Source organism: Scomber japonicus, chromosome 17, assembly GCF_027409825.1.
Source record: "Scomber japonicus isolate fScoJap1 chromosome 17, fScoJap1.pri, whole genome shotgun sequence".
Taxonomy (NCBI): domain Eukaryota; kingdom Metazoa; phylum Chordata; class Actinopteri; order Scombriformes; family Scombridae; genus Scomber; species Scomber japonicus.
Genome location: NC_070594.1, coordinates 20161946 through 20187286, shown reverse-complemented (window position 1 = coordinate 20187286; position 25341 = coordinate 20161946). Strand labels below are relative to the sequence as shown.

The following is a 25341-nucleotide window of genomic DNA, read 5'->3' as shown; positions in this document are numbered from 1 at the left end:
GTACATTGTATGTGAATATTATTTTAATTTGATATGAGATGTGAGATATTAGCAAGGGAAATATCCACATTTGTAACCTCCTCCTTATTACTTATTTGAAATCTTGTCTCATCTTAAAGACCAAGTTCACTGTCAGTTAAAGAGACCACTTGGCGATGTTTGAGAGCTTCAGGGCCAGCACACATCACCTCCTCCACAAAGATGACATTCTGGGGATGAGCAGTGAGCCACTTCCACAGATACTCCATCTTCTTATCACACACCCAGGGGTTCCCTGATAAGATCGCCTGAAATGAGGGATTCCTGTCCTCCAGCAGGCCTGAGGGGAGATGCTGCAAATGATTTTGATTGAGCAGAAGTAGTTCAAGGTGTTGGAGACCTTGAAGCAGGGTCGCTGGTAGCCCTTGGAGCTGATTTTCCTGCAGAAACAGTTGGGACAGTTTCAGGTTGTGGGTGAAAGTTGTTGGTTCCAGGGAGCTTAATTTGTTACCAGCAAGATTAAGTGTCTTTAGACAGGGAAGGTTCTTCAGTGCATCTATTTGTAAGTCTTGCACATTGTTATGACTCAAGTCTAGATTCTCCAGATGTGGCAGCTTCTGAAGCAGAGCTGCTGGTATGTCTGTTAAACGATTCCCAGACAAGTCCAGCCAAGTCAGGCTGCTGCTGTTGGAAAACCACTCAGCATCCACTTTTTCAATCTGATTATTTTTGAGCACCAGGCTACGCAGTGAGGCATGGTTGAAGACATTTGGAGGTAGATGAACCAGCTGATTACCCGTAAGATCCAAAGTGTTCAGGTGAGGAATGCCCCTTAATAGATCTGAAGGAAGACGGTCCACTTTGTTGTGATACAGCTGAAGGTTGTCTAAAAGGGGCACAGCACTCAAATGACTGGCTGAAATAGTGCTGAGATTGGTGGATTGGATGGATAGTCGAGTGGTACTGGGAGGTAAATTCTTTACAGGGAAATGTGTAAGAGAGCTTTGGCTGCACTCTACCTCTGAACCTGTAGGTGAACAGGTGCACAGATCTGGGCAAGAGTGGGCGCCTCTTCTTTGGTAACGGCACTCAGCCAGTGCAGTGAATATCAGGAGCAGCCACAGGTTCATCTTTAAACCACTGCACAGAGAAAACAAATAAGAGACAGATAAGAACATGTGTCTACAGTAAGTACAAAATATCAGGCGTGTACAGATTATCTTAATGTATTGTGAAAATCTGATCAAAGATACAAAAGCTTACCTGAGAGGGACAGCAGAATTCTCTGTTTTTTGTTGAAGTGTTGGTTTTATACAATGCTGTGTCCATTTGTTCCCAGCGATGAGTACAAAATGTTGCAAGAAGCAAACAAAACCAAGCAAACAACCAGCTCAACTGTTGTGTGGTTACTTTGTTGTGTACTTTCCAAAAACTAAATATTCTCCATTTGCACTTCTGTGTCTATTTAATGCAACAATGTCATTTTATTTCATATGTGTATAATTGCTATATTCATTTATTCCTTTAATCATGTTTTATTATCACAGTATTTATACTCTCATATCTGTACAGTAAATATGAAGCTTAGAGGTGCTGGTAAATGGGTTTATTTTTATCTTTGAACAGAGCCAGGTTAGCTGTTTTTTTATGTTTCCAGTTTTTATGATGTGCTACGCTAACCTTCCCTTGGCTGTAGCTTCATGTTTCGCATGTAAGTGGTACTGATCTTCTTTAACTGACGCAAGGACGCCAATAAATGTATTTTCCATTTGATATGCAATTTAAGAGAGAGGAAAGACAAACACTCATGGACGCTTTACTCACATCATTTTTAATTTTACACTCACATTACACTAAAAAAGAGAACATTTCAGTGATTTCATGAAGACAGCAATGACAGGCTGAATTTGGTGTATTACTATATCAAATAGCAACCAACAGAAGAATGGAAAATGTTAAGACTAAAGATTTAGTTCACTTTCTGTCAGTGACATTACTGAGCGTCCCTGCAGAGACTCAGGTTTAGCACATGTGATGGTCTCTGGCAGGAAGGCCTTCTTCTTGTTCTTCTGGAGCCACCTCCAGAGGTACTCCACCTTTCCATCACACAGCCATGGATTGGCAGTCAGGTCCAGACCTTCCTCGTCCAGGGAGGTCAACTGGTCCAGCAAACCTGGAGGGATGTGGCTCAGCTGGTTGTCATCAAGACTCAGGGTTTTGAGCTGAGTGAGCTCCTGAAAAAGATTTTGGGGGAGCTTGTTGAGCTGATTCTGAGACAGGAACAGGTAGGTGAGGTTACGAGTGCTCCCAAACAAAGATGCATCCAGGGTCTCCAACTTGTTGTTCTGCAGGTTCAGCCTCTCAAGTTTAATCAGCACGTCCAGAGAGTCTGCAGAGATCTTCTCTAGACGGTTGTTGGAAAGGTCAAGATTCTCCAAGTGTGGCATCTTTCGAAGTAGAGCTGGTGGGATCTTTTTCAGTTGGTTCCCAGATAAGTCCAACCAGGTCAGGTTGCTGTTGTCAGAAAGCCACTCAGCATCTGCTTTATTCAACAGGTTGTTCTTCAGCACCAAGTTGTGAAGCGGGGCGTGGCTGAAGACCTCCGCAGGCAAGTTAGCCAGTTTGTTGTCTGTAAGGTCCAAAGTGTTGAGTTGAGGAACGCCCCTGAGAAGATGAGAGGAAAGGCTATGCAGGTGGTTGCTGTAGAGGTGGAGCCCTTTTAGCAGGGGTGTGGCTTTAAGATGGCCTTCGGAGATGGAGGTGATGTTGGTGAACTGGATGGTCACCAGGGTGGTGTTCTTTGGGAGATCCTCAGTGGGGTACTCTGTAAGGGGAACCGCATTACAGACCAACTCAGCTCTTCTGGGGTAGCATTGACACATTTCTGGACATGACAGAGTGCCATGACAGAAACATGCCAGCCAGAGGAAAGCAAGGGCACACCAGGCATCCATTACTAAGAGACAAGAAACAGAGAATTAAACATGAGAAGGAAGAATTATCAGAAAAGTTGCAAAAACTAAAGTATAATGCTAAAGTGTTGCACCAATACAAAATATCTGACCACAGAAAGACAAGTGTAGGTTGCAGTGGTAAAATGAGTAAACTTACTGTTGTTCTTGAGTTAAAGCTGAATGAGTATCAGCCAGACTGTTCTTTATATGAGATCCACCAATCCAGATCAGCACTCTGTTGCATATTACTGAGTCATTTAGAAAGCACAATCCGCCAATTTAATCATTACTCACTGTGTACATAAGGGCCCGTCACTACACAGTCACTCATCATGGACAAACAGGTTCAACAAACTATGTGATGTTAACCTGCAGGAAAAGAACTGGCAACTTATTTTGTTTGTTGAACTAACTTATACTTATATTATATTTCTACTAAAAATAACTGATTCTGAAATATGACATTGAAGTACATTTATAGTTCATGAATATCCTACATTTGACACTGACTAAGAAACTGTAATCTTAAATATTTATATTATGTTGCACTTTGGATTGAATTACTGGAAATTATATTCATCAACAAAAAAACAGTTTATGATTCATGTTTACTCAGCAGCAGTATGACAATGTTCACATAGACAGAAGATGGAAACAGTTTAAAGTTGCATCATTTTAACAGGAAACGCTCCCTCCTCAGTTAAAAGTTTTGGACAGTTTGTGTGTTTAATGAGGGCTTGATCTTAATACTTTGAATTTTAATTAGTTTATTTACTCTATCAACACAATGAATGTGTCAGCATTTATCAGCTGTTTTCATTATGTAGATTGTATATAACCAAAGAAGAAAATACACTTAAGTAAAAGCAGCCATGAAATGTACATTTAAAAACTAAAGAGTAAATATACACAAGATGGAGAAACACCAGGAAAAGGCTGAGTGTAACTGGAACCCAAGGTCACTGTGGTCGGCACAGTGGGCAGGTACTTCAGGTTTCAAGATAATTTAAGCAGAACATACAGTCACACAACTGATAGAGAATGGATTAGACCTGCAGTGCTGCAATACGATTTTAGCAGATGGGCAACATGATGAACCATTACATTATGTATGACGAGTGCCAGTTGGCTTAAGGCTGTTCTGAAAGATTTATTTCAGTCAAGCCCACTCACTCCACATGCACTTGCAAGATAGAGACATACCTATTCCGGTATAGTCCAGGTCCCCCAAAATACACAGTAGTGAGATGTAACACTGTTGAAGGATCACCACAGTATTCCTGACATTTTTGTATTTTTAATGTGTCTGTGATGTGCAGTAAGGTAAGTCTATTGATCGCATTGTCTTGTTTGGTTTTGCTTTCCTATGACATTACTGTAGTATTACTGTGTATACTGTGTATACTACGTATAATCAGAAATGGTATGTGATGAATATATCTAACGATAATTAAGATCTTTTGGTACCACACTAATAATTCAGGCACAATGTATCCAGGGAAGATGTGGGTGTAGAAAGAAATTCAAACCCCAGTTGGGGAAGTTTTCCCCATTTACCCCGACCCCCAAAAACACAGCATGTCGCTGTCAAAAACAAAAACAAAATCAAAGAAAAAAAAATAATTATGACTATCTGTCATATACTCCTCTCTGCTGCTTTTGATGCATCTCTACATTATTCTTGAAGGGGAATCTTTGTGCAAAATCCAGGTGTTATGCTTTTTTTCCACGCTGTGCAATGCATCACCCCAAATCCTTAACATATTAGAGACAAATCCGACACATGGGATTTTGAACATAAATGAAAAATGAATTATTCATTTTTAGGCTAACAGAATTTATTATAATTTATCATTGATGGTAAGAGAATAGCACATTGTTTCCTGTTCACATTATTCTGTCACATGTTGTAATGGATTCGTTTTTTGCTTTTGTGTGGTGAAACAAATCCAAGGAAATAACAATGCAAATCTTCGGTTCAGTAAAACTGTATTCATACATTTACCAGACAAGCATATACTGTATCATGTGCAGTTATACTTTGATATCCATAAAAATAAAACAATCACATACCTTTAGCTACACTTTCTGTGTTACAATACACATACAGGCCTCTTCATCCTATATACAAATGTTCACACATACGCATACTTGCGCAACACTTCACACACACAAATCCAAGTGAGTCACTGCATCTGACAGTATAAAATGTCCTTGTTTTTTGTCATGGTAATGATTATAAAATAAGGCAGGAGATGAGGTTTTTACTTTTCTCTTACATGAAGTCTCAGTCTGTAATAAGAAGACATGTGCTCATACTCCTCTTGTTAAAATGACAAAGGCAATCCCACTTCTCACGACAACAGCCACTTTCTGCAAATGTTTGTGTCCATGATTTTCAATGCTTTTTTCACTTACTAGAAGAAATAACACATGTAATGTAGGCACTGTGTCCAGACTGCAGTCATTAATCCACAAAGATGAAAATACACATCTTTGCTCAGCCAGGGTTAACTGTGAAGAAACAGAGAGAGAAAATGATGTGAAAACCTGGGATGCTACCAGCAAAATGGCAGAATTTCAAAGGCGCACACACCCACACAAAATCCACACATATTAAATGAGGAAGCTACTCAGTAGCCACACAATGCATGAGTAAAATATGCATAAAAAGCAGACACATTTGGAAATGATCTCAGTCTGCGTGTTTGCATTAAGTATTATATTAACAGAGACTAAGTTCACACAGACAATGATCTGTACTCAAGTGTGAAAATGGAAATCACACGAAAACGTGCTTCTAAGTCGTCCTACTAACTGCAAACACACAAGTCTCATGCAGAGGTCCAGTTACCATCTGTCCCCCCTCTTTCTTTTCCTTCAGAAGAATATATCATCATCATCATTATCGACATCATCCAACGACCAACTCCAGTCTTTCAGGCCAAACTCAAGCAATCTGAAACAGTATGTATGAAATCCACTGAGGGGTCAAAAAGCTAAGTCGTGAAAATCTGTTGGGGCTATACATGCCACATTCACAAGGGGGCAGTAGCGAGTAGTTTTCTGCGTGATTGAGTGCTGCTGTTTATGATGACAGGGTTAATCGGCACAGCAGCACATCGGCGTGGCGGGCGGGAGAACAGGCATGTCGAGCTCTGTTACTTACAGTCTCCCAGCATGAGAGAGACGTTAGAATGGCGGGGTCAGAGGTGAAGAGGTCAGAGGTCAGTGGAGGATGATACGGAGCATGGGGCCAGCACTGAGGGATGAGAGCCAGTTAGGTTGCGGCTGAGAGTGCCAAACTTCAGCTGCAGTGTCTTAATCAATCACAGAAAACTAGACAGATACAGTTAGTAACTTCAAAATGGTTTTGTACCATTTGCTACTCCATTAGGTGGCTACTGATGCTGTGTGAGGTGCCTTCTTGGAGAATTAACAGTGTTATACAGACAGCCTCTAAATGATTTAGGAAGCTTGCTCACAGCAAAATTTACTGCGTCAGGCAAAATGTTAGGCCTCTTTTAAATGCAAATGTTATGCTTTTTTTTAAATGCACAAGTTTGAGCATTATCAACAAAAATAACATATTAATAAGGCTTTATATTTTTATATCTTTAGCCAATTGTCTAAAGAATAGCTCTGGTTTTAAGATTTTCAACTCTGATGTATTGGTCCCATGTAACCAAAATGTATGTTTCCTGTCGCAAGAGGACACATATTTAAGTTTGCAGTGGATAATGATCTCCCCTGTGATGTGATAGCTTAAAAGGTAAAGAAAAAATGTTGGAATAAGGTGATGTCTATTCCCGTGCACTAATCAGGAGTGGAAGCGTGAGAGCATTTAGACAGTGTCTTTTTTCTTGATATTGTCTTTTCCGCTTTTGCCAACACACCTAAAGTAATCTTGGATGGGCATAAATTATATTTTGAGTTTGACTATGTGAATAAAATGGCCATATTCAGTATAAACAGTCATTACAGTCGAGTATATAGACTGCTGACACAAAAAGAGTTTTCATGTGGGTGAAACTTTTTTCCTGTCTTCACCTGGGCTTCCCTGAAGGCTGCTGCTGTCTGCTGCTGGGCTGCATCTTGATGGCTCCACGGTGGGACAAGTGAGGGGAGCCCCTGGGTGAAGGTCGTGGTGAGGATCGCAATGTTGCTTCAGGAAGTTGGCTTTGGGCTGCTGAGGGATGACTCATTGTCGGGTGTTTCCTCGGGATGCGCTTGAGGAGGTGGCTAACCCAGCGCTGCTGCTCCTCCTGAGAACTGGTCAGCAAAAGCAGATCTTTGGCAGTGGACATGTCGTAGTTCACTGTTGAAGAGAGAGATTAAAAGCAGATTAGGAACACAGTAAATATTTGAGAGACTCCTTGTTTTTGACCTAGAGCTTTAAGAACTACAGAGCCCTTTTATCATAATTCAATCCAAAAAATCATTTTACAAACCAGGACCCTGTACAGTTTAATGCAATACAACAGCCAAAGACAACAAAAACATAAAAACAAGCCAATTTTTCAAAATTAATAAAAAATCTTTTCACTAAAATATAACGTGGGTATATTTTGCATAGGATTGCATTTCAGTGTTGTTTTCTGGTCACTCACTGCTGGTTCTATTTGTATACAATATATACAATAATGAATGAATCAGAAATGCAAAGCCAATTGCATTTGCCAAAACAAGCCTGTTCTTAATTTGTCTTTTTATTATTTCCGAGCACCATATATTGCAATTGTGCTATGTGCAACATACCCACGAAAACATGCAGTATACACTCAAATAAATGCAATCCTAATGAATGTGAGAGAACTTCTGGTTCCCTGGTGTATGTTAAATTTAATATGAACTGTTTGACTTCATGTACTGACCCCTGCAAGGCACAATAACCTCCTCCTTCTTGTCCAGGTGGTCTTTGTGGCACTTTGTGTGGCAGCGGCGGCACTCAAGGGCCGGCGGGGGCTTGAAGACATGCCACAGAGGCCGAGTGCAAGCCTCGCAGCTCGAGGGGAAGTGATAGAGAGTGAGGATGAACTCATGGCCCTTATGGTTAATGTAGGAGGGGCGATCACTATATGGCGTCTGCTCCACTACAACCTCCTGTTCACGCTTACTCTCGCCTTCATTGGCATACAGGATCTGGGAAAGGAAGGGAATGCAGTTCAGTTGAACATTTATTGAAGCAAACAGCTGAACTAAAGTGGACTTAATTTATGTCAAAGGAAGGAGGATGAACAGAAAGAAAAGACAACATGAAGTGTTCTTGGTCATGATATTTTGGAGAAACAGTTTACAAAAATGTGTTATTCATGTGATAAGGCAGCATTACCTGGAATATCTTTGGGATTTCTTTAGCATCTGCACGGTACACATCAGTCTGAGTAACCGGTCGGACATGAAACAGCTTACTGTAGGGGGCAGAGAGATGGAGGAGTTACTGTAAGTCTGGAGCTCATCATTTTTAGCAGTCTGTATCCACTTCTAAATCACTTCTCAAATGATGCATACTTATTTCATCCAATTGCTCAGAAAAATGTTTCTGATTCGGTCCACCACTTTTATCTAGACTGAGACAGTTACACAACTTTGGGATGAATTATGAAATGAGGAAATTTAGTACAGATATCTATGGTGCAAAGAGCCTGATGAAGCCTCATGATTTTGGTGATCTGTTGACTTTGTTTCCTCTGGTACCACCATGAGGTTTTAAAGTTAGTTGGGGGACTCCAGTCCTCATACAGTGATATTCTCTGATGGCCTTTAAATTAAGTGCAAACAGGTATATTCTTCTCAAAATGAACAGTGATAACTTCATCAAGCACCATCATCAAGTCAAAATTTTAATTTGTCCAAAATGTTACTTTGGCTGAACCTGCAAAACTAACAACATTCAATTAGAATTAAAATCGTCTATATATTTGGTATTAAACTGGTCAAACCCTGCTTTAAAAGGACTCACTCGATTTCCAGGGTCATGAAAGGGTTGGCCTGCTCTCGGTCAAGCTCACTGTTGTAGAACAGGATCTTTTTACTGCTCACCACTACATACTGTAAAGGAAAAGGAAGCAAAAGACAAAGTGGGTTAAAGGCGGAAAAGACTCAATGATCATGGTAATTACTAGACAAACAAATAGTGTAGACGTGAGAATAATACGTTACTTTTTTGTCCCAGCCAAACCGCTTTGTGTTCTTGGTAGGAAGTGAAATCCAGCCCTCCAGCCTGGAGTCTGGTGAGTGCAGAAAACACAGGAAGATGTTAGCATTGAAAGGAAAAAAGCCTTTAATCATGTGAAGCACTTTAAAGAAGAAAAGGCACTTTGACATTTTGAAACATTGGTGGCATTTTCCTTAAACAGACACACAATCAGACTGACAGGCAATGATTCCTCAGGGTGCAGGAAGCCCTGCTATTCGGTTTTAACAACACATTTTAATAGGCTCTTCAAAATTAAAAATATCTTTAAAATAAGTCCACACAGCAAACTTCATTATGTTATAAAAGTACTTTTCCCACGTCTTTTGTAGTGCAAGAAAATGTGAACAAAGCAGGCCAGTATCAAGCTGTGAGCATTCACGTGTCCAATGAACATTCAAAAGGATTACAGCATAGCACAGCAGAGACTGAGTCAACAGAGAAGAAGGATTAGCTGCAATTTTGCTGGGTTGAACCAAGGTTGGGGCTTTTTCTTTCTCAACTGAGTGAATTCTGAAAAAACAATTTTCTTCAAATAAGAATGGACAAAGGGTATGAAGCATTGTTGGATCAATTTCAATCTTAATTTCCATCCCCAACCCAGGTTTGAACCACCACGTAGGGTCACCTGCAAGTTCAGGCTCAGAATCAGGGGGCTGTTCATAGGTGAGGGCGAGGGGGCGGTGGCCCTGCTCCACCTGCCCGTCATATTCTTCTTCATCCTCAGAGTCAGAATCAAAGAGAGAGCGAGCCGAGTGCAGGTTGGGCCGGGTGTCGATGCAGACAGATTTGTGTGTGCGCTGGTAGGTGAAGGACATTGATTCTGAGGTGTGAGAGTGAGTAATGCGCACTGTGCCCAACCCCGCAGAGAGAAGTGGAGGTGAAATGAGGTGGGAAAAAAAGAAAAGAAGCATGAAGAGAATAAGGTCAAATACAACTGGCATGGAAGACAAAGAGCATCAAAGTGAAAACATAGGAAACCGATAGAGCACACAGAGAGAGATGGCAGAAAAGGGAATGTAGGAAGTGCATGCTGAAGTGTACTGCTTACAGAAATGGCTTTGAGCATTTTAAGTCTACATGTTTGTGCCAAACCATGTGATAATGAGTGTGAGATAAAGTCCTGATGTTTACCTGGGTATCCATCAACCATGTCCAGGTCGTTGCCACTGCTGATGCTGGTGGAGTCCAAAGAGTGAACGCTGAGGGAGGTGAGCTGGCAACGAAGCTGCTCCAGATCGCTGTCCTTACTGTCCAGCGCCATCTGAAGCTCCAGGCGCACCTGGTTCTCTTCTGCTATCAGCTGACCGACAGACATAAACACAATCAATCATGAGTCACAATGGTGGTACAGTGCGGAAAACAATTAAATCGCCTTGGCTATAATCAGGGATACCATCTTGTCTGTTAGGTAAGGGATATGAGTTGCACTTTTTGGCTCACTGTTGTAGAATAGGATCTTCATCATCCAGTAGGCAATTTCCTCCTACATGTCTTTGGCATCACATTAAAAGTAAGCTCAGATCTTGGAAAAGTGATTTATGACTCACTGGCCAAGACTACTCATCGCAAAAATATAAATTTTCCATTTGTCCATTTGTATCCTACTCTATCTCATCTCACTATCATAACAGTAACAAAAAAAAACCCATCTTTCATCACAATGTTTTTCTTTTATAAATGTATCTGTGTATATGTTGACAATGTGGGTGTACTGACAGCTTGCATGTCCGTTAGTTCTCTTTGGTATTTGATGATGGTGCTGTTGAGTTTCTCCTTCTCTGTTCTCAGCTCCAGCTGCAACTTCCTGTTCTCCTTCTCCTTTCTGTGCACCTCGGTGTCGATGACCCGGTGGCCTCCCCTCCCCGTCTCCCTCCTCTGCATCACCTCGGCCAGCTTGTTGATGGCCTGGGAGAAAAAAAACAGTGAAATGTTTGCTTCGCAGAGTTCTTAAAAGTATGAGATGATAAAGTATGAATTCTGTAAATACACAGGGAAGCCTACAGGAATATCAATGCTGCTGCAAGAGTTCAACATAAGTTCAGCTGAACATTATTCTTAACAACAAATGACAAACTGTCTGGTAGAACAAGTCTGTGAAAAAATATATAAAAGTAAGAAAGTAAAGAAAAGACTCCAGGCTTTGCAGACCTGTGTAGGCGTGCAGACACACACCTGAATTTTCAGCGTCCTTTCATTCTGCAGCTGTTTTTCAAAGGACTGTTTCAGACCGTTCATCCGCTTCTCCTCCTCCCTGGCTTTCTGGAACTCTGCATGAATCACATATAGATTATCAACATCCACTCAGGACTCATATATATTTATTTAAAAGAATAAACACAGAAGTTATTCAAAACCTACACGTGCAAGTCTGAGGACCAATATTCTGCCATTCTACAGGCACTTGCTCCTCAGATAATGATATTAATGGTTCATTTTCATGACAATTGTACAGCCTTCTCCCCATGAATCTTTTGAATAAGTAGGATAGTGTTTCAACACATTTTGCATAAATGAAGGAAATGTAATTTCTGTAGTTCTCTGCAGCGCTCATTAACTTAAAACTGGACTCACGTTGCTGCAGTTCTTTCAACTGGTTGTTGAGTTCTTCCTTCTCACTAGCCAGATTGGCCACGTCCACCGTCAAAGTGCGATTGGACTCTTCCAACTGTGAAGACATCATGTCAGAGTAGAAGTGAGCAGATCTCAGTCATCCATACAGTGGTAAACTTTACCTATATGGCACATTTTAAAACAGAAACTACAAAATGCTTCACAGGAAGAGGAAAAGGGAAAGGTGGTAATGTGCCAAGAAAAGATCGGGAAGACAACACCAAGACAAGCGGATGGTTCCGGGACTGAAAAGTGAAGTCTATGTGGAAGTGCCTAGAGCCTGTATTCTCTCTGATGGCCAGCAGGGGGCAACTCCATTGGCTCAGTGTCTCTATTGAAGTATATGAGAAAATGACCCTACTTCTCTTGATCCTCACTAACATTTTGCTAATGAGTGTATGGTCTAAATAGCTAGTTTAAAGACTTCTTTATAGCATCATGGTCCCATTTAGAGTAAAATAGATAATAAAGCAGGTTATCCTTGTGATTGACAAGTCGCCACCACAGTGGTGTGTGAGCTATAGTTGGACCCTGGGGGACTCTTCAGTATCTCCACACTCTTGGACAAATAAGGTCACTTCTGGCTTCAAAAATCCAAGATGCCAAAATGCCAAATTTGAGGCTTCAAATTTAAGTCCACAAGCCAAAGGGTGATGTCACAGTGGCTATGTCCATTTTTAAAAAAAGCTCCAAGCTTGCAAAAATGGATATAAATAATACTGGTTTGAAAAATACAACTTTGAAAACGTTTGTGAAAGCTTCAACTATATACAATGAGTTTCAGTGGTGGAAAAAACAGAAAACATCAACATACACAAAAAAACAAAAAACAAAAAAACTGTGTACCAGAACTAGCTGGCGGGATGGGAAATTGAGTATTTACAACAGTTTGAATGAAATCTTTGCACATTGGTTACAGGAATATTATATATTATTTCAAAACATGCAAAAAAAGGTTTAATTTCTTCAAGGAGACATTAATTAAAAAACATAATAAATTACATCAACCAAAAACGGCTCTGAACTCTAATCTCACCGAGCTGATTGTGGCTTCCTTGTCGCCGAGCTCCTGTTTGTGTCTTGCCATCATGTCTTTGATCTCCAGCTCCTTCATGATCTTCTCCTTCTCCAGATCAGAGTACTGCTCCTCAGCAATGGAACGAGCCAGCTGCTCAGAGTCCGCCTTGGTCAGACTGGCTTCCAGCTGGTTTGTCAGGGAATCCCTGTTGAGGGATGAGTGAAAGGAATAGTTATGACCATCTTATTAAACTGGTACTGTATAATAGGATTAATCCTTGAGACTACAACATTTCCTGCAGATGTTAAGTCAGTCATCAGAAATAGACGGCCTATAGTACAGTGATATTTGTTTATGCATAATTCGTATCCATTTTCTGAGTGAAAATTATGTTTTGCATTTGGAAAAGCTGCTCACCTGGTTACATCTCACTCACCAGTTAAATGTCAAATGTGCCTTTCTGGCTGTGATACAAATTCACAAGAAGCCAATTCACACTAATCTGGATGAATGTGTTACATCCTTAAAAGTACAGAATAATATGAGCTTTCTAGTTGTACATGCATCACTGACACTGACATTCAACTCTAAAACCTTAACATATGTGAGCATTTTTATCCAGCGCCATGTTTCAATGTTATGCATAAACACCTTATTTGTTTTACATGATAGTTGTATTTTATTTCATTTTAAAGCTTTTTTATTCATACATGTTCCACTTGTGAAATATGTACTTTTGGTTTTGGTTTCTCCTTTGATTTTTTTCTTGCTTTGTTCATTTGAACTGTTCTAATTTTGTGTTATTTATGAATCAAATCAAATCAGTATCAATCAAATCAAACCAATATGTCAGCTAGTTTAATTTGCATCCTTCTCAGATTGCTTCAGTGGTTTACAGTTTCTTGCTACGCTGGAAACACTGCCAACAGACGAGTAGTCAACAGTTACCTCTCCTCCTCATATTCTGCCAGACGTTGACGTGCCTCTTTGTACAGCTTGTTCTTCTCATCACACTCATCCTTCAGCTCACGAATCTGTGTCTTGTACAGGGTCTTGGTGGATAACAAAAGAATTTTCAATTTATTTAACAACATAGATTACATAAGAAGAGTTATGATGGATGAAGAAAACTCACTTGTGAGGAATAAATTCTTTCTATTCAGACAGTTGTAGATTTATTTAAATTTTTAGCTACGCTGACAATATTATGTAAGCTATATGTTTCAAATATTCGGTTGTCAAAAGCATGCACACAAGAAGGAAAATGAATGCTTAGACTTACTGTGAAATATTGCTCTGCCTCCAGTTGGTCCTTTAATTCCTTCAACTGGCCGTCAGCCTCCTGCTTCTCCCTGGAAAAGGACCAAAAATCTGTCATTCACACTTCTCTGCCAACTCAACAGCAGAGCCAAAACATTTCCCTCAATCAGACATGATGAATGAACTTCTTCACAATTTGCCAACAATGCTCCAACACCTACAAGTGCAGCTGTTGTTTGTGTGTGTGTGTGTGTGTGTGTGTGTGTGTGTGTGTGTGTGTGTGTCTGTGTGTATGTGTGTGTGTGTGTGTCCGTTATGCTGCTGTATGAGTGTGTGTATATCTGACCTGCGTAGCTCCTGGTTCTGTTTCTCCAGGACCTGCTTCATGTCCAGCAGGTGGTTGAGCTCCTGTTTGAGCTGCTTTTCTGAGGAGCGGAGCACTGACACCTGCTGGTTCTGCATCTTCAGATCACTCTGGCTCAGACTCCGCTTGTGGATCTCCTGCTCTAGACGCAAGCTCAGAGTCTTCACCTGCACAAAAACACACATTAAATATTTTCAGTGGTTCCAAAAACTGCTACTGAGGTGAACATACGGGGAGAACTGATGCTACAGAAGAATGAGTTAGGGCTGTCACTGATGATTGTTTTTTTTATTATTGATTAATCTGTAAAACTAAACTAGACTTTTTAGCCCATAAAAAGACCACAAGTCCTAGGCTGCTGAACCCAAGGTATCAAATCTGAATTATACTTTGTCTCAATAGTGGAAAACCTAAACTGAAATTGATCATTATTTTATAATTGAGACAGAAAAAACAGCAATCATCAAATTGTATAGGATGTAACCCAGTGTTTAGTGTTTTATTTGATATATTAATCAACAATAAAAATTCTTCCTGATAAAGTTTCTAGTAATTTACCAATAGTTTAATCAACCAATGATTTAAGCACTACAAAGAATAGTCAAATATACGCTCTCACTGCAGTTAGGTCCAGGTTAGTTGAGCAGGTGCTGAACGTCACATGCTTGACACTGGAAAATAACCTTTGCTCTTACAAAGTAGTATTGGTAGTAGTAGTAGTTTGCTTGTACAAAGAGTTAGACATACCTCTTCAGAAACTTTCTCCTTCTGTGCCTGCAGCTCATTTAGTTTGTGTTGCGCCTGCTTGTAGTCACAGTCCAGCATGGAGTGATTCTTCTCTAGTTGCAGCAGCCTGCTTTCCACCTGCTGCTTCAAGCTGCGCTCTTCTTGGAGAGTGCGCTCCAACTCTGGACCAAAGGAAATAACCATAAAAACCATCAGCAGGGTAATCTAGGCTGAACTAGACTGAGTCACAGTAATGACAAAACATTTTTTGTCCTTTCACTTTCATGCTCTTAAATATAACTGTCAGAGCACCAGAAGGATAATCAGACCGAAGTACAATGTTTGAAGACGAGCCTATCATAATCATCTGTCAAATAAATGGGACACATTTTGAAATTATTTGCAAAGGTCTATCCAACAATCAAACCCTCACTGTGAAATGAAGTGATGCTTCATTTCAGCTCTTGCCTTCCTCAATAGTTGAAGCCACTTTTGTGATTGTTTGTACTTTAGTTTTTTTTACTTCTTCATTTCTTACCTCAATATTTATGCAAGGTGTAATAAAGGTGTACACCCACTTGTGTGAATAAATTAACTTTACACTACTGGTCACATGCTGATGCCTTTATCCATTCTCCAGTCATGTTTAATTATTTTGCTCACCTTTTAAAGCCTCAGATTTGGCCTCCTCGATGGACTGGTAGATCTGGTTTTTGTCCGCAAGCTTGACTTTGGTGGCCTTGTGTTCTGTCTCCTCCTGCTCCAGACTCTGCTGGATTGACTTCAGCTTGAACGTCAGGTCAATCTCTTGGTTGCTCTTCTCCTAAAAGAGTCAAAGAAGATATTTTTTCATTTTTGTTTTTTTGTGTTTTTCCATTTCATGGAAATGTTTTGTACTGTTTGAACTTCTTGAATGTGAACAGCCGAAGGCAAACTTCTAATAATTGTACAACAATGTCAACAAAGTTTGCAGGGGGAATATCTGTGGAGCTAGCCTCAAATCTCAGTTCACATGGGACATTAGAAATGGCTACCAACCTTCTTGAGGTCATTGAGCTTCTCCTGCAACTGTTTCTTTTCAGACTGGTCCTTGGAGAGAGACGACTTCATCTCTTTCACCTGTTCTTCCAGGCCAGAGATGCATCCTGAGGTGGAGGAATACGAACAAGGACAATTTTAACAAAGCAGTTATAGAAAAAGATTCTGAGGACTGACTGCCAGAATTACAGTACATGACACAACAGTCTTGAGACAAACATGCAACAAATGCAGATACTACATGGAAAAGCATCTGAGCTATTCAGCATCAAACAAACATGATCTTAGGTAAGACATTGCGTAACGCTCCAGCATGTTTGGCCTTAAATACATTAAAAACAACGGATTCCATTTATTTTCCCTTTACCTAACTCCACCACATGGAGAATTTTACCAGAAGGAAAAAAACCATGAAGCATCATTGCAAACAAGCAACACTTTTGTTACAATATGTCCCCTCTGACCTCAGCGACTGGCCTCTGAGTGTGTTTAAGTTTCCAAACAGCGTCTCACAAGAGGTGTTGGCTCTGGTCCGCCTTTGGCTTTTATAGCCTTTTGCTTCAGTTGCTGCCTTTTGAACAGATGTTTCCACCTATGATCTGATATTTCCCCAAGTCTTGGTCCAAAAAACTGATTCACATCTAATACCCACTCCAGCTCACAGCTCCAAGTTGTGTAATGCCTTTTTTTCCTGATACTGAGTAGATGTTTACTGCTGAAACTTTCAATGAGCCCATGAAGATGGCAGTTTAATTTCATACCAGCAGTTACCGAAGGCAATTAACCTGTTTCACCTGACTGGTGAATTCCAAATTATCTAAACGTTTGCTATTTTAAAGTTTGGAAGTTTGGAAAATAAAAAACAAAAAAAGTGGTGAGTATTGTGGTAAAATATAATGACCAACTCTTAGAAGCATTTTTCTGGTGCTTATTAATTTACTGCCACTGTTCCCAATTAAATGTCTTTGTGATTAACTACTACTATAAGGGCATTAATCTTACTGTCTAATGAACAGTAAGGTCTCACCCTGCAGGTCAGAAATGGTTTCGGTCCGGATGTTGCGGTCTCTTCTCTCAGTCTCCAGCTCTGCCTGCAACCCCATCAGCTGCTTCTCTAGCTCCATCTTGCTGTTTTCTAGCTGGTTGCACTTTTCCTGCATCTCCTTGAGGGTGGCCTCCAGACTCTGGGCCTGTTTCAGCGCTTCTGTCTGACTCTTCTTGAGCCGCGCCGTTGCCTCCTGCTCAGCCTGAAGAACAGTGTTGGTCTCCTCAAGCTACCGAGTGGAAACAGACAAGATGAAACTTTTACCCTGCAGGCAAAACTGGGTCAATGCATCGAATAAATTAAAGGAATTTAATGAGGGGAAAAAGACAAAATAATGAAAACAGCAGTCACAGTTGCCTGCTCTGATATAAATTATTGAATGAGGATGTTTTGTTTACATAAGCAGAAGCACTTTTGAAACAGTCAAAGCTCTACGAAAGATGAGTAATAGAAGAAAGAGGGAGGTAATGAACCACAGCATGTTAAATGCTATCAATCAAGATCCATGGGCCCATTTCTTTGCAGCATCTTACGCTGCTGTCAAATGAACATTGTAGATTTGTTAAATAACAAAGTAAAGAATCATGTACACTGCTTCGGTGAGCTCATATGCTCATATGTGTGTGTGTACTGTTTGCAGAGTATGCATCACATTCATTCATCTTTGAATAACTAGGACGGAATGCTACTTAAACACAGATATACAACATATATATCAAATGTACCACATGTTAAAAAGTTAAAAAGCTCCTCCTCACTTGTTTCTGCAGTTGGATGTTCTTCTCATTGGAGATCTGTGAATTCTGGTTCCTCTTCTTTAGATCCTCTAGCTGGTCCCTCAGGCTGTTCACTGATGAGTAAATAAAGACAAATAAGACCGGGTCCTGTAGTTTTTGATATATAATATTAAGTGGGATCTGGAAAATACTAAAGATCCATCCTGTGTTAACCAGCATGTATTACCACATCTGATCTTGACAGTGGGAGACAATGACACATGATGTTCTCAATGCATGTTCACACTGAAATGCAGAGTCAGTTTTACAAGCAAAACATGAAAATGCTTACATTCGTTCTCCAGACTGCGTTTTCTGTCAGACTCAATCTCCACTTTACGCAGGTTCTCGGCACTCTGGTGCTGCAGCAGAGCTCGCTCTCTCTCCAGCTGCCTCAGCGAGGCCTCGACTTTCTGTCTGCTATTCATCTGACCATAAATGAATTTACACACAATGTTAAGTAGAATAAACCTTAAAACAGCTTCATTGTGTCAAGTTCACAGTTGAAATGGCATCCATCCATTCCTACCTCCTTGTCTAATTCTTTGACCAACTTGTCTAAACGGTTGGTGGCATTTCTGGGGAGAAAAAAGGTGGTTTTATTACAGATTATTAGTCAAAGAATCATCAAGTTAAGAAGCATTTGTCCTCCCTTTTGTCCTGTTATACCTACAACAGTTACTACTTTGAAGATATCACTCATGTTGGACTAATGTTAATGATACACTGTTTCTTCTGTCTTTTACTTTGCTGTTGGACATGTTGGAAGTGATCTCCCTCTACTTTCCAATTCAGTAGATTTCCTGCTACTGTGTATCAAACTGGTGACATACAACATAATTCCCTTAAGTGGCTGAAAGACGCTGTCAACTTCTCAATGATGGTCTGATTACTTCATAGTAGTGATACCAGTGTCTCAAAATGTATGTGTCAGTCATCAATATAAACAGTCTGTATTCATGTCATAACACATTGTTGTGAATGGAAAATGAAAGATTTTCAGTTTTTCAGATTATAAATTACATCATATTTGTAATGTTAGAACTAGTAACAGATTCTGCTCAGCTCTATGTGTTTGTATGTGTTGTGAGTCATTCATACTTGCACTTGTGCTCCAGCTCATCTTTGGCCTGCATCTCATGGTCAAGCTGCTCCTCCAGCTGATGAAGCTTTTTCTGAAGCTGCCCCTTCAGAAAGAAAAACACAATTATCAAATTGTAAATTCCATCTTTTCTTACATTACTCTGTATTATGTAGTATGATCGTTTTGTTGATAATTAAACATTTGCCTATAAGATGCCCTAAAAACACCTACTGTACCTCTTTCTTGTCGTCAGAGCAATACTCCTTTTCCTCAGAGTTATCCTTACAGTCCTCCGAATCCTCTACAGAGGAGCTTTTATTTTCCCTCAACAGTCTGAGAAAGTGTGTGAGAGAGAGGAGGGACAAAGGAGAACCATTAATGTGTAACTGAGTTTAAATGAGGTGGTTTTCAAGCCATCAAGATCATCCCTCACTGTTGACATGTCCAAATTTCTACAACCAAATGACGCATTTCACCCAAAAACCAGATCCATTATGCCATTTTGATCATCAAGGTGGTGCTGTATGTTTATCCAGAGACACTTCGCTTTTATTGCAGGGCTACTATTCAGAAAGCATTCAGTGAAGACATATATAGCATGACCTCATGCACGGAGCACAAAACCTAGAACCATGTGCCATGTCAAAAGAAAATATGGTCTTTTTCAACTCTTTCAAGCTTCCTCTTACAGCTGGATGGATTTACTTTTGGAGAAATCCAAAAGCATGCCTCCAACCCACACTGCCTTTTGCCAACCATGATGGTGCAATTCTGGGAATCATTACATGACTGTGTAATGACCAACAAATCTGAAACCGTTTTACAAGACCAATTGTGCCCTTTAAAGTTAAAAAAAACAACCCATACAGTGTACACACTACTAAAACATTTACATCACAAGAAACCTAGAGACCAAGAAGTCTAGTCAGAAGGCAAAGTCTTCAATTTTTTTTATTAGCTGCTCAAAATGAATGTATTGTCATTAGCAGGAATTTAGGATATTTTTTACCACCACCTGCAAATACTTCTGACAAGACACTTCAATTAAATGCCACTGTTTTGACATTTACTTTCCTTTCTCTGCTTCATTTGGACTAGAAGAAACAACTATTTAGACACTTGATATGTGAGACTTCAGCTTGATGACTATATGACTAAAAGAATCCTTTCTGATAAAAACACTGTGAGAGCATGAATCCATAATGCAGGTGTTATTATTTTCTATTTCTCGTACCGACAAAGACCACGATTTGGAAACTCTGCTTCATCATAAGCCAGTAAAGCAGTTCAGGCGGCTGTCAGAACAAGGCGGCAGTGTGGAGTGTGAACAGGCATACAGTGTCTGACTCGTGTAAGACTATATTAAAAATGTATGGGTGTGAAGTTGTCTTTTTCTCCCTCTTACAGTTTAGGCACAGTGCTGTCCTTAAGCTTGTTTCCTGAGTCTAAAAGTCCATGTAAAAGTTCCCAAATGAGCGACACTATGTTTGATATCTCAGTACATGAATCCAGCCAAAGAATATAAACACAACAGCAAAGACGAGTAAGAAAATGATTAGAATAAAACACAAACACTTACTGGTCTTCCTTGAAGTAAGTGAAGCCGATAAATGGTAGCTGGTTGCCCACAAAGGCTTTGGGTGGAGTAAAGGTCTCAACATCTCCTTTATCAACCTCTATGTCATCGAAGTTACTGGTGTCTATGTCGCTGTTCAGCTCTGGCACAACTGGGGCCACAGCTGGAAGACAGAAAGAGAGTGTCATGGAGCAAAACAAAAAAAGGAGGTGGTGCAAACTAAGAAGTGATGAGGAAAGAGAAAGATTGTGTTTTACATAAACTATAATGACAATCAGTGATTTAAACCTGGTAGTACATTGGATGTATTTAAATGTTTGATACATCTTCAAAAACCTCTTAAAATTGAATTCTTATTTTTTTCAGTGGTGTTCCTGAGTACATTTTGCCGTGCTTGTTGTAGGAGTAAGCTTTCTGCAGGTTGGCGTGAGGCTGACACCACTCCTATTCGCATACAGTGCTCGCTTTGTGCCCCCACACACAGTGCCTTTCACAAATGTTGCCTAAACAGGCCAGGAGAGAAGGCTCCTCCTGCTCTCTTCTCAGAGAAGCAGGCACACTTTAAAAGCCTCTGCACAACAAGCAGACAAAAATGTGTCAAAGGGCCAATCAGATAAAACTAAGCCAGTCCTTTAACCTATAAATAGTCCCTAATTAAGAAATAAGCAGCCATTATGGATCGAGTTCCACAGACCAGTGTGATTCTGGCTCTGCGCAAAGAGCTCATTACTGTTAGGTCAAGACATAACCCTCAGCGTGACAAATATGACTAAAAGATGGTGGAGAAAGTATAGGGAGAGATCAAGCGGGAGGAATGAGACAAATGAGGAGAAATAAAACGGACGACACAGAAAAAAAAAGCCAAAATGTGGTGAGACAGAAAGAGACACAAGCCTCTCCATGGAGGCCCTTGTGGCATGACTTCCCAGAATGCTCTCTGATAGCGGGCGGCTAATGACAGGCAGCCGTGGCCACAGTGAGAGTGAGAGAACGGGAGCAAGCATCCAACTGGGGCGCCCCTCTCATTAGACCAGTCCACAAAGGCCACATACTGGGCCCCGCCCGTCCCCGCAGGGGGGCTGCCTCCAGTCCCATCCATCCATTCATCCATTCCTACACGGTGCCGGCTTCTCTGCTCTGAACCATGCCGATTCTTAATAAGCTTGATAAACATGGAAGATCTTCCATAGACAGACAAAATAACCCCCTGGAGTTGAAGCCGCACACAGCAGGGAGTAATGTCACTCTTAAACAGACACAGAGGGGTGGGAGGTGTGTGTGTGTGTGTGTGTGTGTGTGTGTGTGTGTGTGTGTGTGTGTGTGTGTGTGTGTGTGTGCATGTGTGTGAGAGAGAGACAGAATCAGGACATGCATGTGCAAACATGAAGGGAGCTGAGCAGCACAGCAGTGGCACAGTAGTGGTATCGTGTTCCAGGCTGCCAAGCTCTAATCAGAAGTTCTGTCTGTTATCCTAAACAGAGCCAGGTGAAGCAGAGAGACGGAGAGGCAAGCAGAAAGAGGCTGCATGTAATTATATACAGACACAGAGGTCCTGTTCATATTGCTAATATATCCCCTTTCCTTATTTTTCTTCCTTCTTTTTTTTCTTTCCTTCCTTCCTCAGTGATGTTCGGGGAGTTAAAGCCACGGTTCTTTAAAGTTCCTCGATGTGCAACGATCACATGCTAAATTTAAAAGAACACAGTTAAGTATAAACTTTATGTAATAACTAATGGACATCATAACAATTTTGGTTTTGTATAAAAAGCATAGAATCTTTTCTTTACCACTCAAATATGACCCAGATTAGGTAATGTGGTTATCTTGGTTTTTCTGTTCTGTTATTTTGCTCCAATCTTTCTTCCTTTTTTTCATACACAAGAGCCATGAGTTCTTAGGGCATGTATATTAACTTTCTTTAAAAAGACCACAAGATAACTGTTTATATGGCTGTATGTGATTATTGGTTTAGCACTGATGATTTGTTATTTTCTTCTCTTACTCTGCTGTGTTTTACTAACACACCAAAAATGATAGAGGGCAGTTCATGTTATACTTTACCCATACAAAACTGTTTGACACTGGGAATAATTATTATATCTTGGACTAAGCAACACATACATGACATATTACTTCTACACATCATTTAACATAACACATTTTTGATGGATGCTTCCATTAAAAACAACCTTCATTTCATTAGTGTGTATATTGCTAGTATGGGTTGTCCACAGTGAGTATGCAATGTTTTATGTATCGAATGATGTAACTTCTTGACATTTTCCCATATTAAACTAGCTGCTTTTAACTTGAGTTTTAAAATATAAACTTGCCAAACTGTTGGCAGCATCAACAAAACGCCATATAGTATAACTAACATTGTAAAAATTGTTTTATATTTTCAGAAATATCCCTATTTGAGGTTTCTGGAGCAGCAAATGTCATATGTAGGTGGTTATTATGCAGGTTTTGCGCATCATGTGTGCAGCATTCAGTAATATAATGTTTAAAAGATATGAGTGAGGAGCATATGGAGAGCATGTGTACCATATAAGTCGGCTTACTGGCTTAGGAGATGGAAATAAACTATGAGCTTTGGCTGAAAAGAACCAGATCCACAGAGGAATGGGCAGAGGGTGATAAGAAGGAGAAGCAGAAATTAAGCGAAGGAGAAGAAATCGCAAGAGATGGAAAATCCGTGACTGCTTTGTGAGGATTAAAAATAATAATAATACAGAAGATTCAAAACAATGCACACACTTACTCTCTCGGATGTTGTCAAAGGTCCACTGGTCGTTCTTGAAGAAGGGGTGGCATTTGATCTCATCAACTCCAGTGCGGCCAAGACGAACCTTCCTGCATACAGCAACAGAACCAAGCAGTCAGACTGTGCAGAGCAGAGCCTCCTCAGCATGAACACAAAACATAACATCCCTCCCCCTCCGCCCACCATCACCCAACATGTCATCCCAAACTCATAGCCGAGTGGACTGACCACTAGGCACAGACCACAGTGCTTCCACTGACCAGCATGGAGAGCCACATGACCACTGGCGGACACTGAGCACGCCCGAGAGCCTCCTCTAACCAGTCAGACCTGAGATAATGTAGATCCAGGAGGAAAGAGGGAGTGAGGACAGCAGGATCAGACTGAATTGAAACACAACTGATGGATCTGTTGCTGCCTTCTCTCCACTCTCTCTCTCTGTGAAACTCTAAACACACTTTTTCTTTCTCTGTCTCTCATCCCCCCTTTCCTCCCTCCTCCACTGCAGGGTACAGGGCTGGAGGGGTGCGGCAGTTTGGGCTTGCCACGTGTGGGACATTCCAGACCCAGCCAAGAGGAAGAGAGGGCAGGGGCGGGGAGGAAGAAAGAGAGAAGGGAGAGTTTTTAAACCCCTGCAAAAAAAAAAAAAAAATCTGACATACAACCAAGCTGAGCTTTCAAGCCATGTCTCAGTGCCCGGAAAGCTGCAGGAGCGCAAAGGAGAAAGTTATGGCGAAATGGAATGTGGCACCAAGAAAAGGTAGAAAATTACAAACAGAGTGGTGAAAAACCGATGAAGAAAAGAGGTCTAAAATGTCCAGAAAGAGAGGAAGGTAGTTCTTAAAGGGATAAGTGGGTGATTCAGCAAGGCAGAGTGACAGAGTATGTGGGTTAAGTGGTGAGTGAATGTACTGGTCAGTGTTCAAGATGTGTGTATGTGTGTGTATGTGTGTGTGTATATATGTGTGTGTGTGTGTGTGTGTGTGTGTGTGTGTAGGTGTGTAGCTGGGCACTCGTGTACATGTGAGATTTTGTCTGTGGTGACAGAATAGTGAACGAGAAGGTAAATAAACTGAGTGGGGAAAAAAGGTGAAAGACCGCTCTGTATTGAAGCAGAAAGAGCCTGTGTTTGAGCCCTCTCGAGGGGGCGGAGTTACTAATGTAAACAGGAAGTGGTCTCTTCCAGGGGATGGGCCAGTAACCGAGTAGCTGACCCACGCACCCACCTATTCATGTAACTTTTACCTTTAAAATGAGGAATGTGCAATAAGATGGTGGCTGGTACAGTACTAAAGAAATGTACTTTTTACTCGTCCTTGAGGAACACTTGCTAAAAACTTAAGTTCCCAGCTGTTTTAGGAAATGATTTCACCTGTTAAAAATAATAAATATATGTGTCAACTGTTATTGAAGAACTTCTTAAGGAACCATGAGCAGGGGCTGAGTGCTACAGACAGGCTGACAAAGTCGGAACATAATGAGACACAGACTAACACATTGTAGGTTCTGGACTTTTTATGGGATTAATAATAATGAGAAAAATATAGGATGAAATATAGGAAATATAGAAATCTTTATGCTTTAATAACTTTCTTCTTGAATGTAAACAACTTCCTTGTTGTGCTGAACCAAAAGTAAATTCACCTCTGTAAAATGTGTCACCTTAGTCAAATCTTATCCATCGCCCCGTTTCTCACACTTTTCATTGAAGCTATTGTTCAACTACTTTTTTGTGAGATTTCTTTTGTCAAACAGGTAAATGTTGAGATTGTGCAGGTGCTCCCTGCTCCAGACGGTTTCATTTCATTGCTCCACAGTCCAACAATCAGTAGAACAATAGAGTTGGCAAGGAGCCAGTGTGCGTTTGAAATAGTGACGTGCTCTAATTCTTGTTAAAGCACAAAACACAAGTGTTGTTGTTTAAAATTTAGAGGTCTATGTGCAA

The 25341-nt window shown here is 40.6% G+C and overlaps 3 protein-coding genes across 4 annotated transcripts in view; all 3 read right to left on the bottom strand.

Moving 5' to 3' along the window:
- Positions 1-32: 32 nt before the first annotated feature.
- On the bottom strand, positions 33-1349 carry LOC128376714 (leucine-rich alpha-2-glycoprotein-like). The gene is made up of 2 exons (XM_053336522.1): positions 1243-1349; positions 33-1119 (listed from the first exon to the last, which is right to left on the bottom strand). Exon 2 carries the CDS (start codon positions 1107-1109, stop codon positions 114-116), a length of 996 nt encoding a protein of 331 aa, XP_053192497.1. The 5' UTR covers positions 1110-1119; positions 1243-1349; the 3' UTR covers positions 33-113.
- A 443-nt stretch (positions 1350-1792) lies between these two features.
- Positions 1793-3226, bottom strand: LOC128376713 (leucine-rich alpha-2-glycoprotein-like). The gene is made up of 2 exons (XM_053336521.1): positions 3091-3226; positions 1793-2935 (listed from the first exon to the last, which is right to left on the bottom strand). The coding sequence occupies exon 2, from the start codon at positions 2931-2933 to the stop codon at positions 1941-1943; it is 993 nt and encodes a 330-aa protein (XP_053192496.1). The 5' UTR covers positions 2934-2935; positions 3091-3226; the 3' UTR covers positions 1793-1940.
- Positions 3227-4851: 1625 nt separating this feature from the next.
- LOC128376668 (rho-associated protein kinase 2-like) overlaps positions 4852-25341 on the bottom strand; it is a 33696-nt gene continuing 13206 nt past the window's right edge. Inside the window, exons 8-32 of one of the 2 annotated variants that reach the window (XM_053336447.1) lie at positions 23394-23485; positions 20633-20792; positions 19290-19386; positions 19071-19156; positions 18499-18547; positions 18262-18397; positions 17952-18043; positions 17176-17422; positions 16149-16255; positions 15774-15933; positions 15132-15292; positions 14367-14551; positions 14043-14112; positions 13709-13812; positions 12779-12965; positions 11704-11797; positions 11305-11399; positions 10849-11037; positions 10264-10432; positions 9096-9163; positions 8896-8984; positions 8266-8344; positions 7808-8075; positions 6984-7251; positions 4852-5447 (exon numbers count right to left, since the gene is read on the bottom strand). In XM_053336447.1, coding sequence (XP_053192422.1) covers positions 5444-5447; positions 6984-7251; positions 7808-8075; positions 8266-8344; positions 8896-8984; positions 9096-9163; positions 10264-10432; positions 10849-11037; positions 11305-11399; positions 11704-11797; positions 12779-12965; positions 13709-13812; positions 14043-14112; positions 14367-14551; positions 15132-15292; positions 15774-15933; positions 16149-16255; positions 17176-17422; positions 17952-18043; positions 18262-18397; positions 18499-18547; positions 19071-19156; positions 19290-19386; positions 20633-20792; positions 23394-23485 — 3256 coding nt within the window. In that variant the 3' untranslated portion in view covers positions 4852-5443. The remainder of the gene's footprint in view (positions 5448-6983; positions 7252-7807; positions 8076-8265; positions 8345-8895; positions 8985-9095; positions 9164-10263; positions 10433-10848; positions 11038-11304; positions 11400-11703; positions 11798-12778; positions 12966-13708; positions 13813-14042; positions 14113-14366; positions 14552-15131; positions 15293-15773; positions 15934-16148; positions 16256-17175; positions 17423-17951; positions 18044-18261; positions 18398-18498; positions 18548-19070; positions 19157-19289; positions 19387-20632; positions 20793-23393; positions 23486-25341) is intronic. The other variant, XM_053336448.1, reaches the window with a different exon arrangement.

What these genes read in the sequence shown, in the direction of transcription:
- LOC128376714 (XM_053336522.1), bottom strand. Translation starts at nt 1,109, where the DNA reads ATGAACCTGTGGCTGCTCCTGATATTCACTGCACTGGCTGAGTGCCGT.
- LOC128376713 (XM_053336521.1), bottom strand. Translation starts at nt 2,933, where the DNA reads ATGGATGCCTGGTGTGCCCTTGCTTTCCTCTGGCTGGCATGTTTCTGT.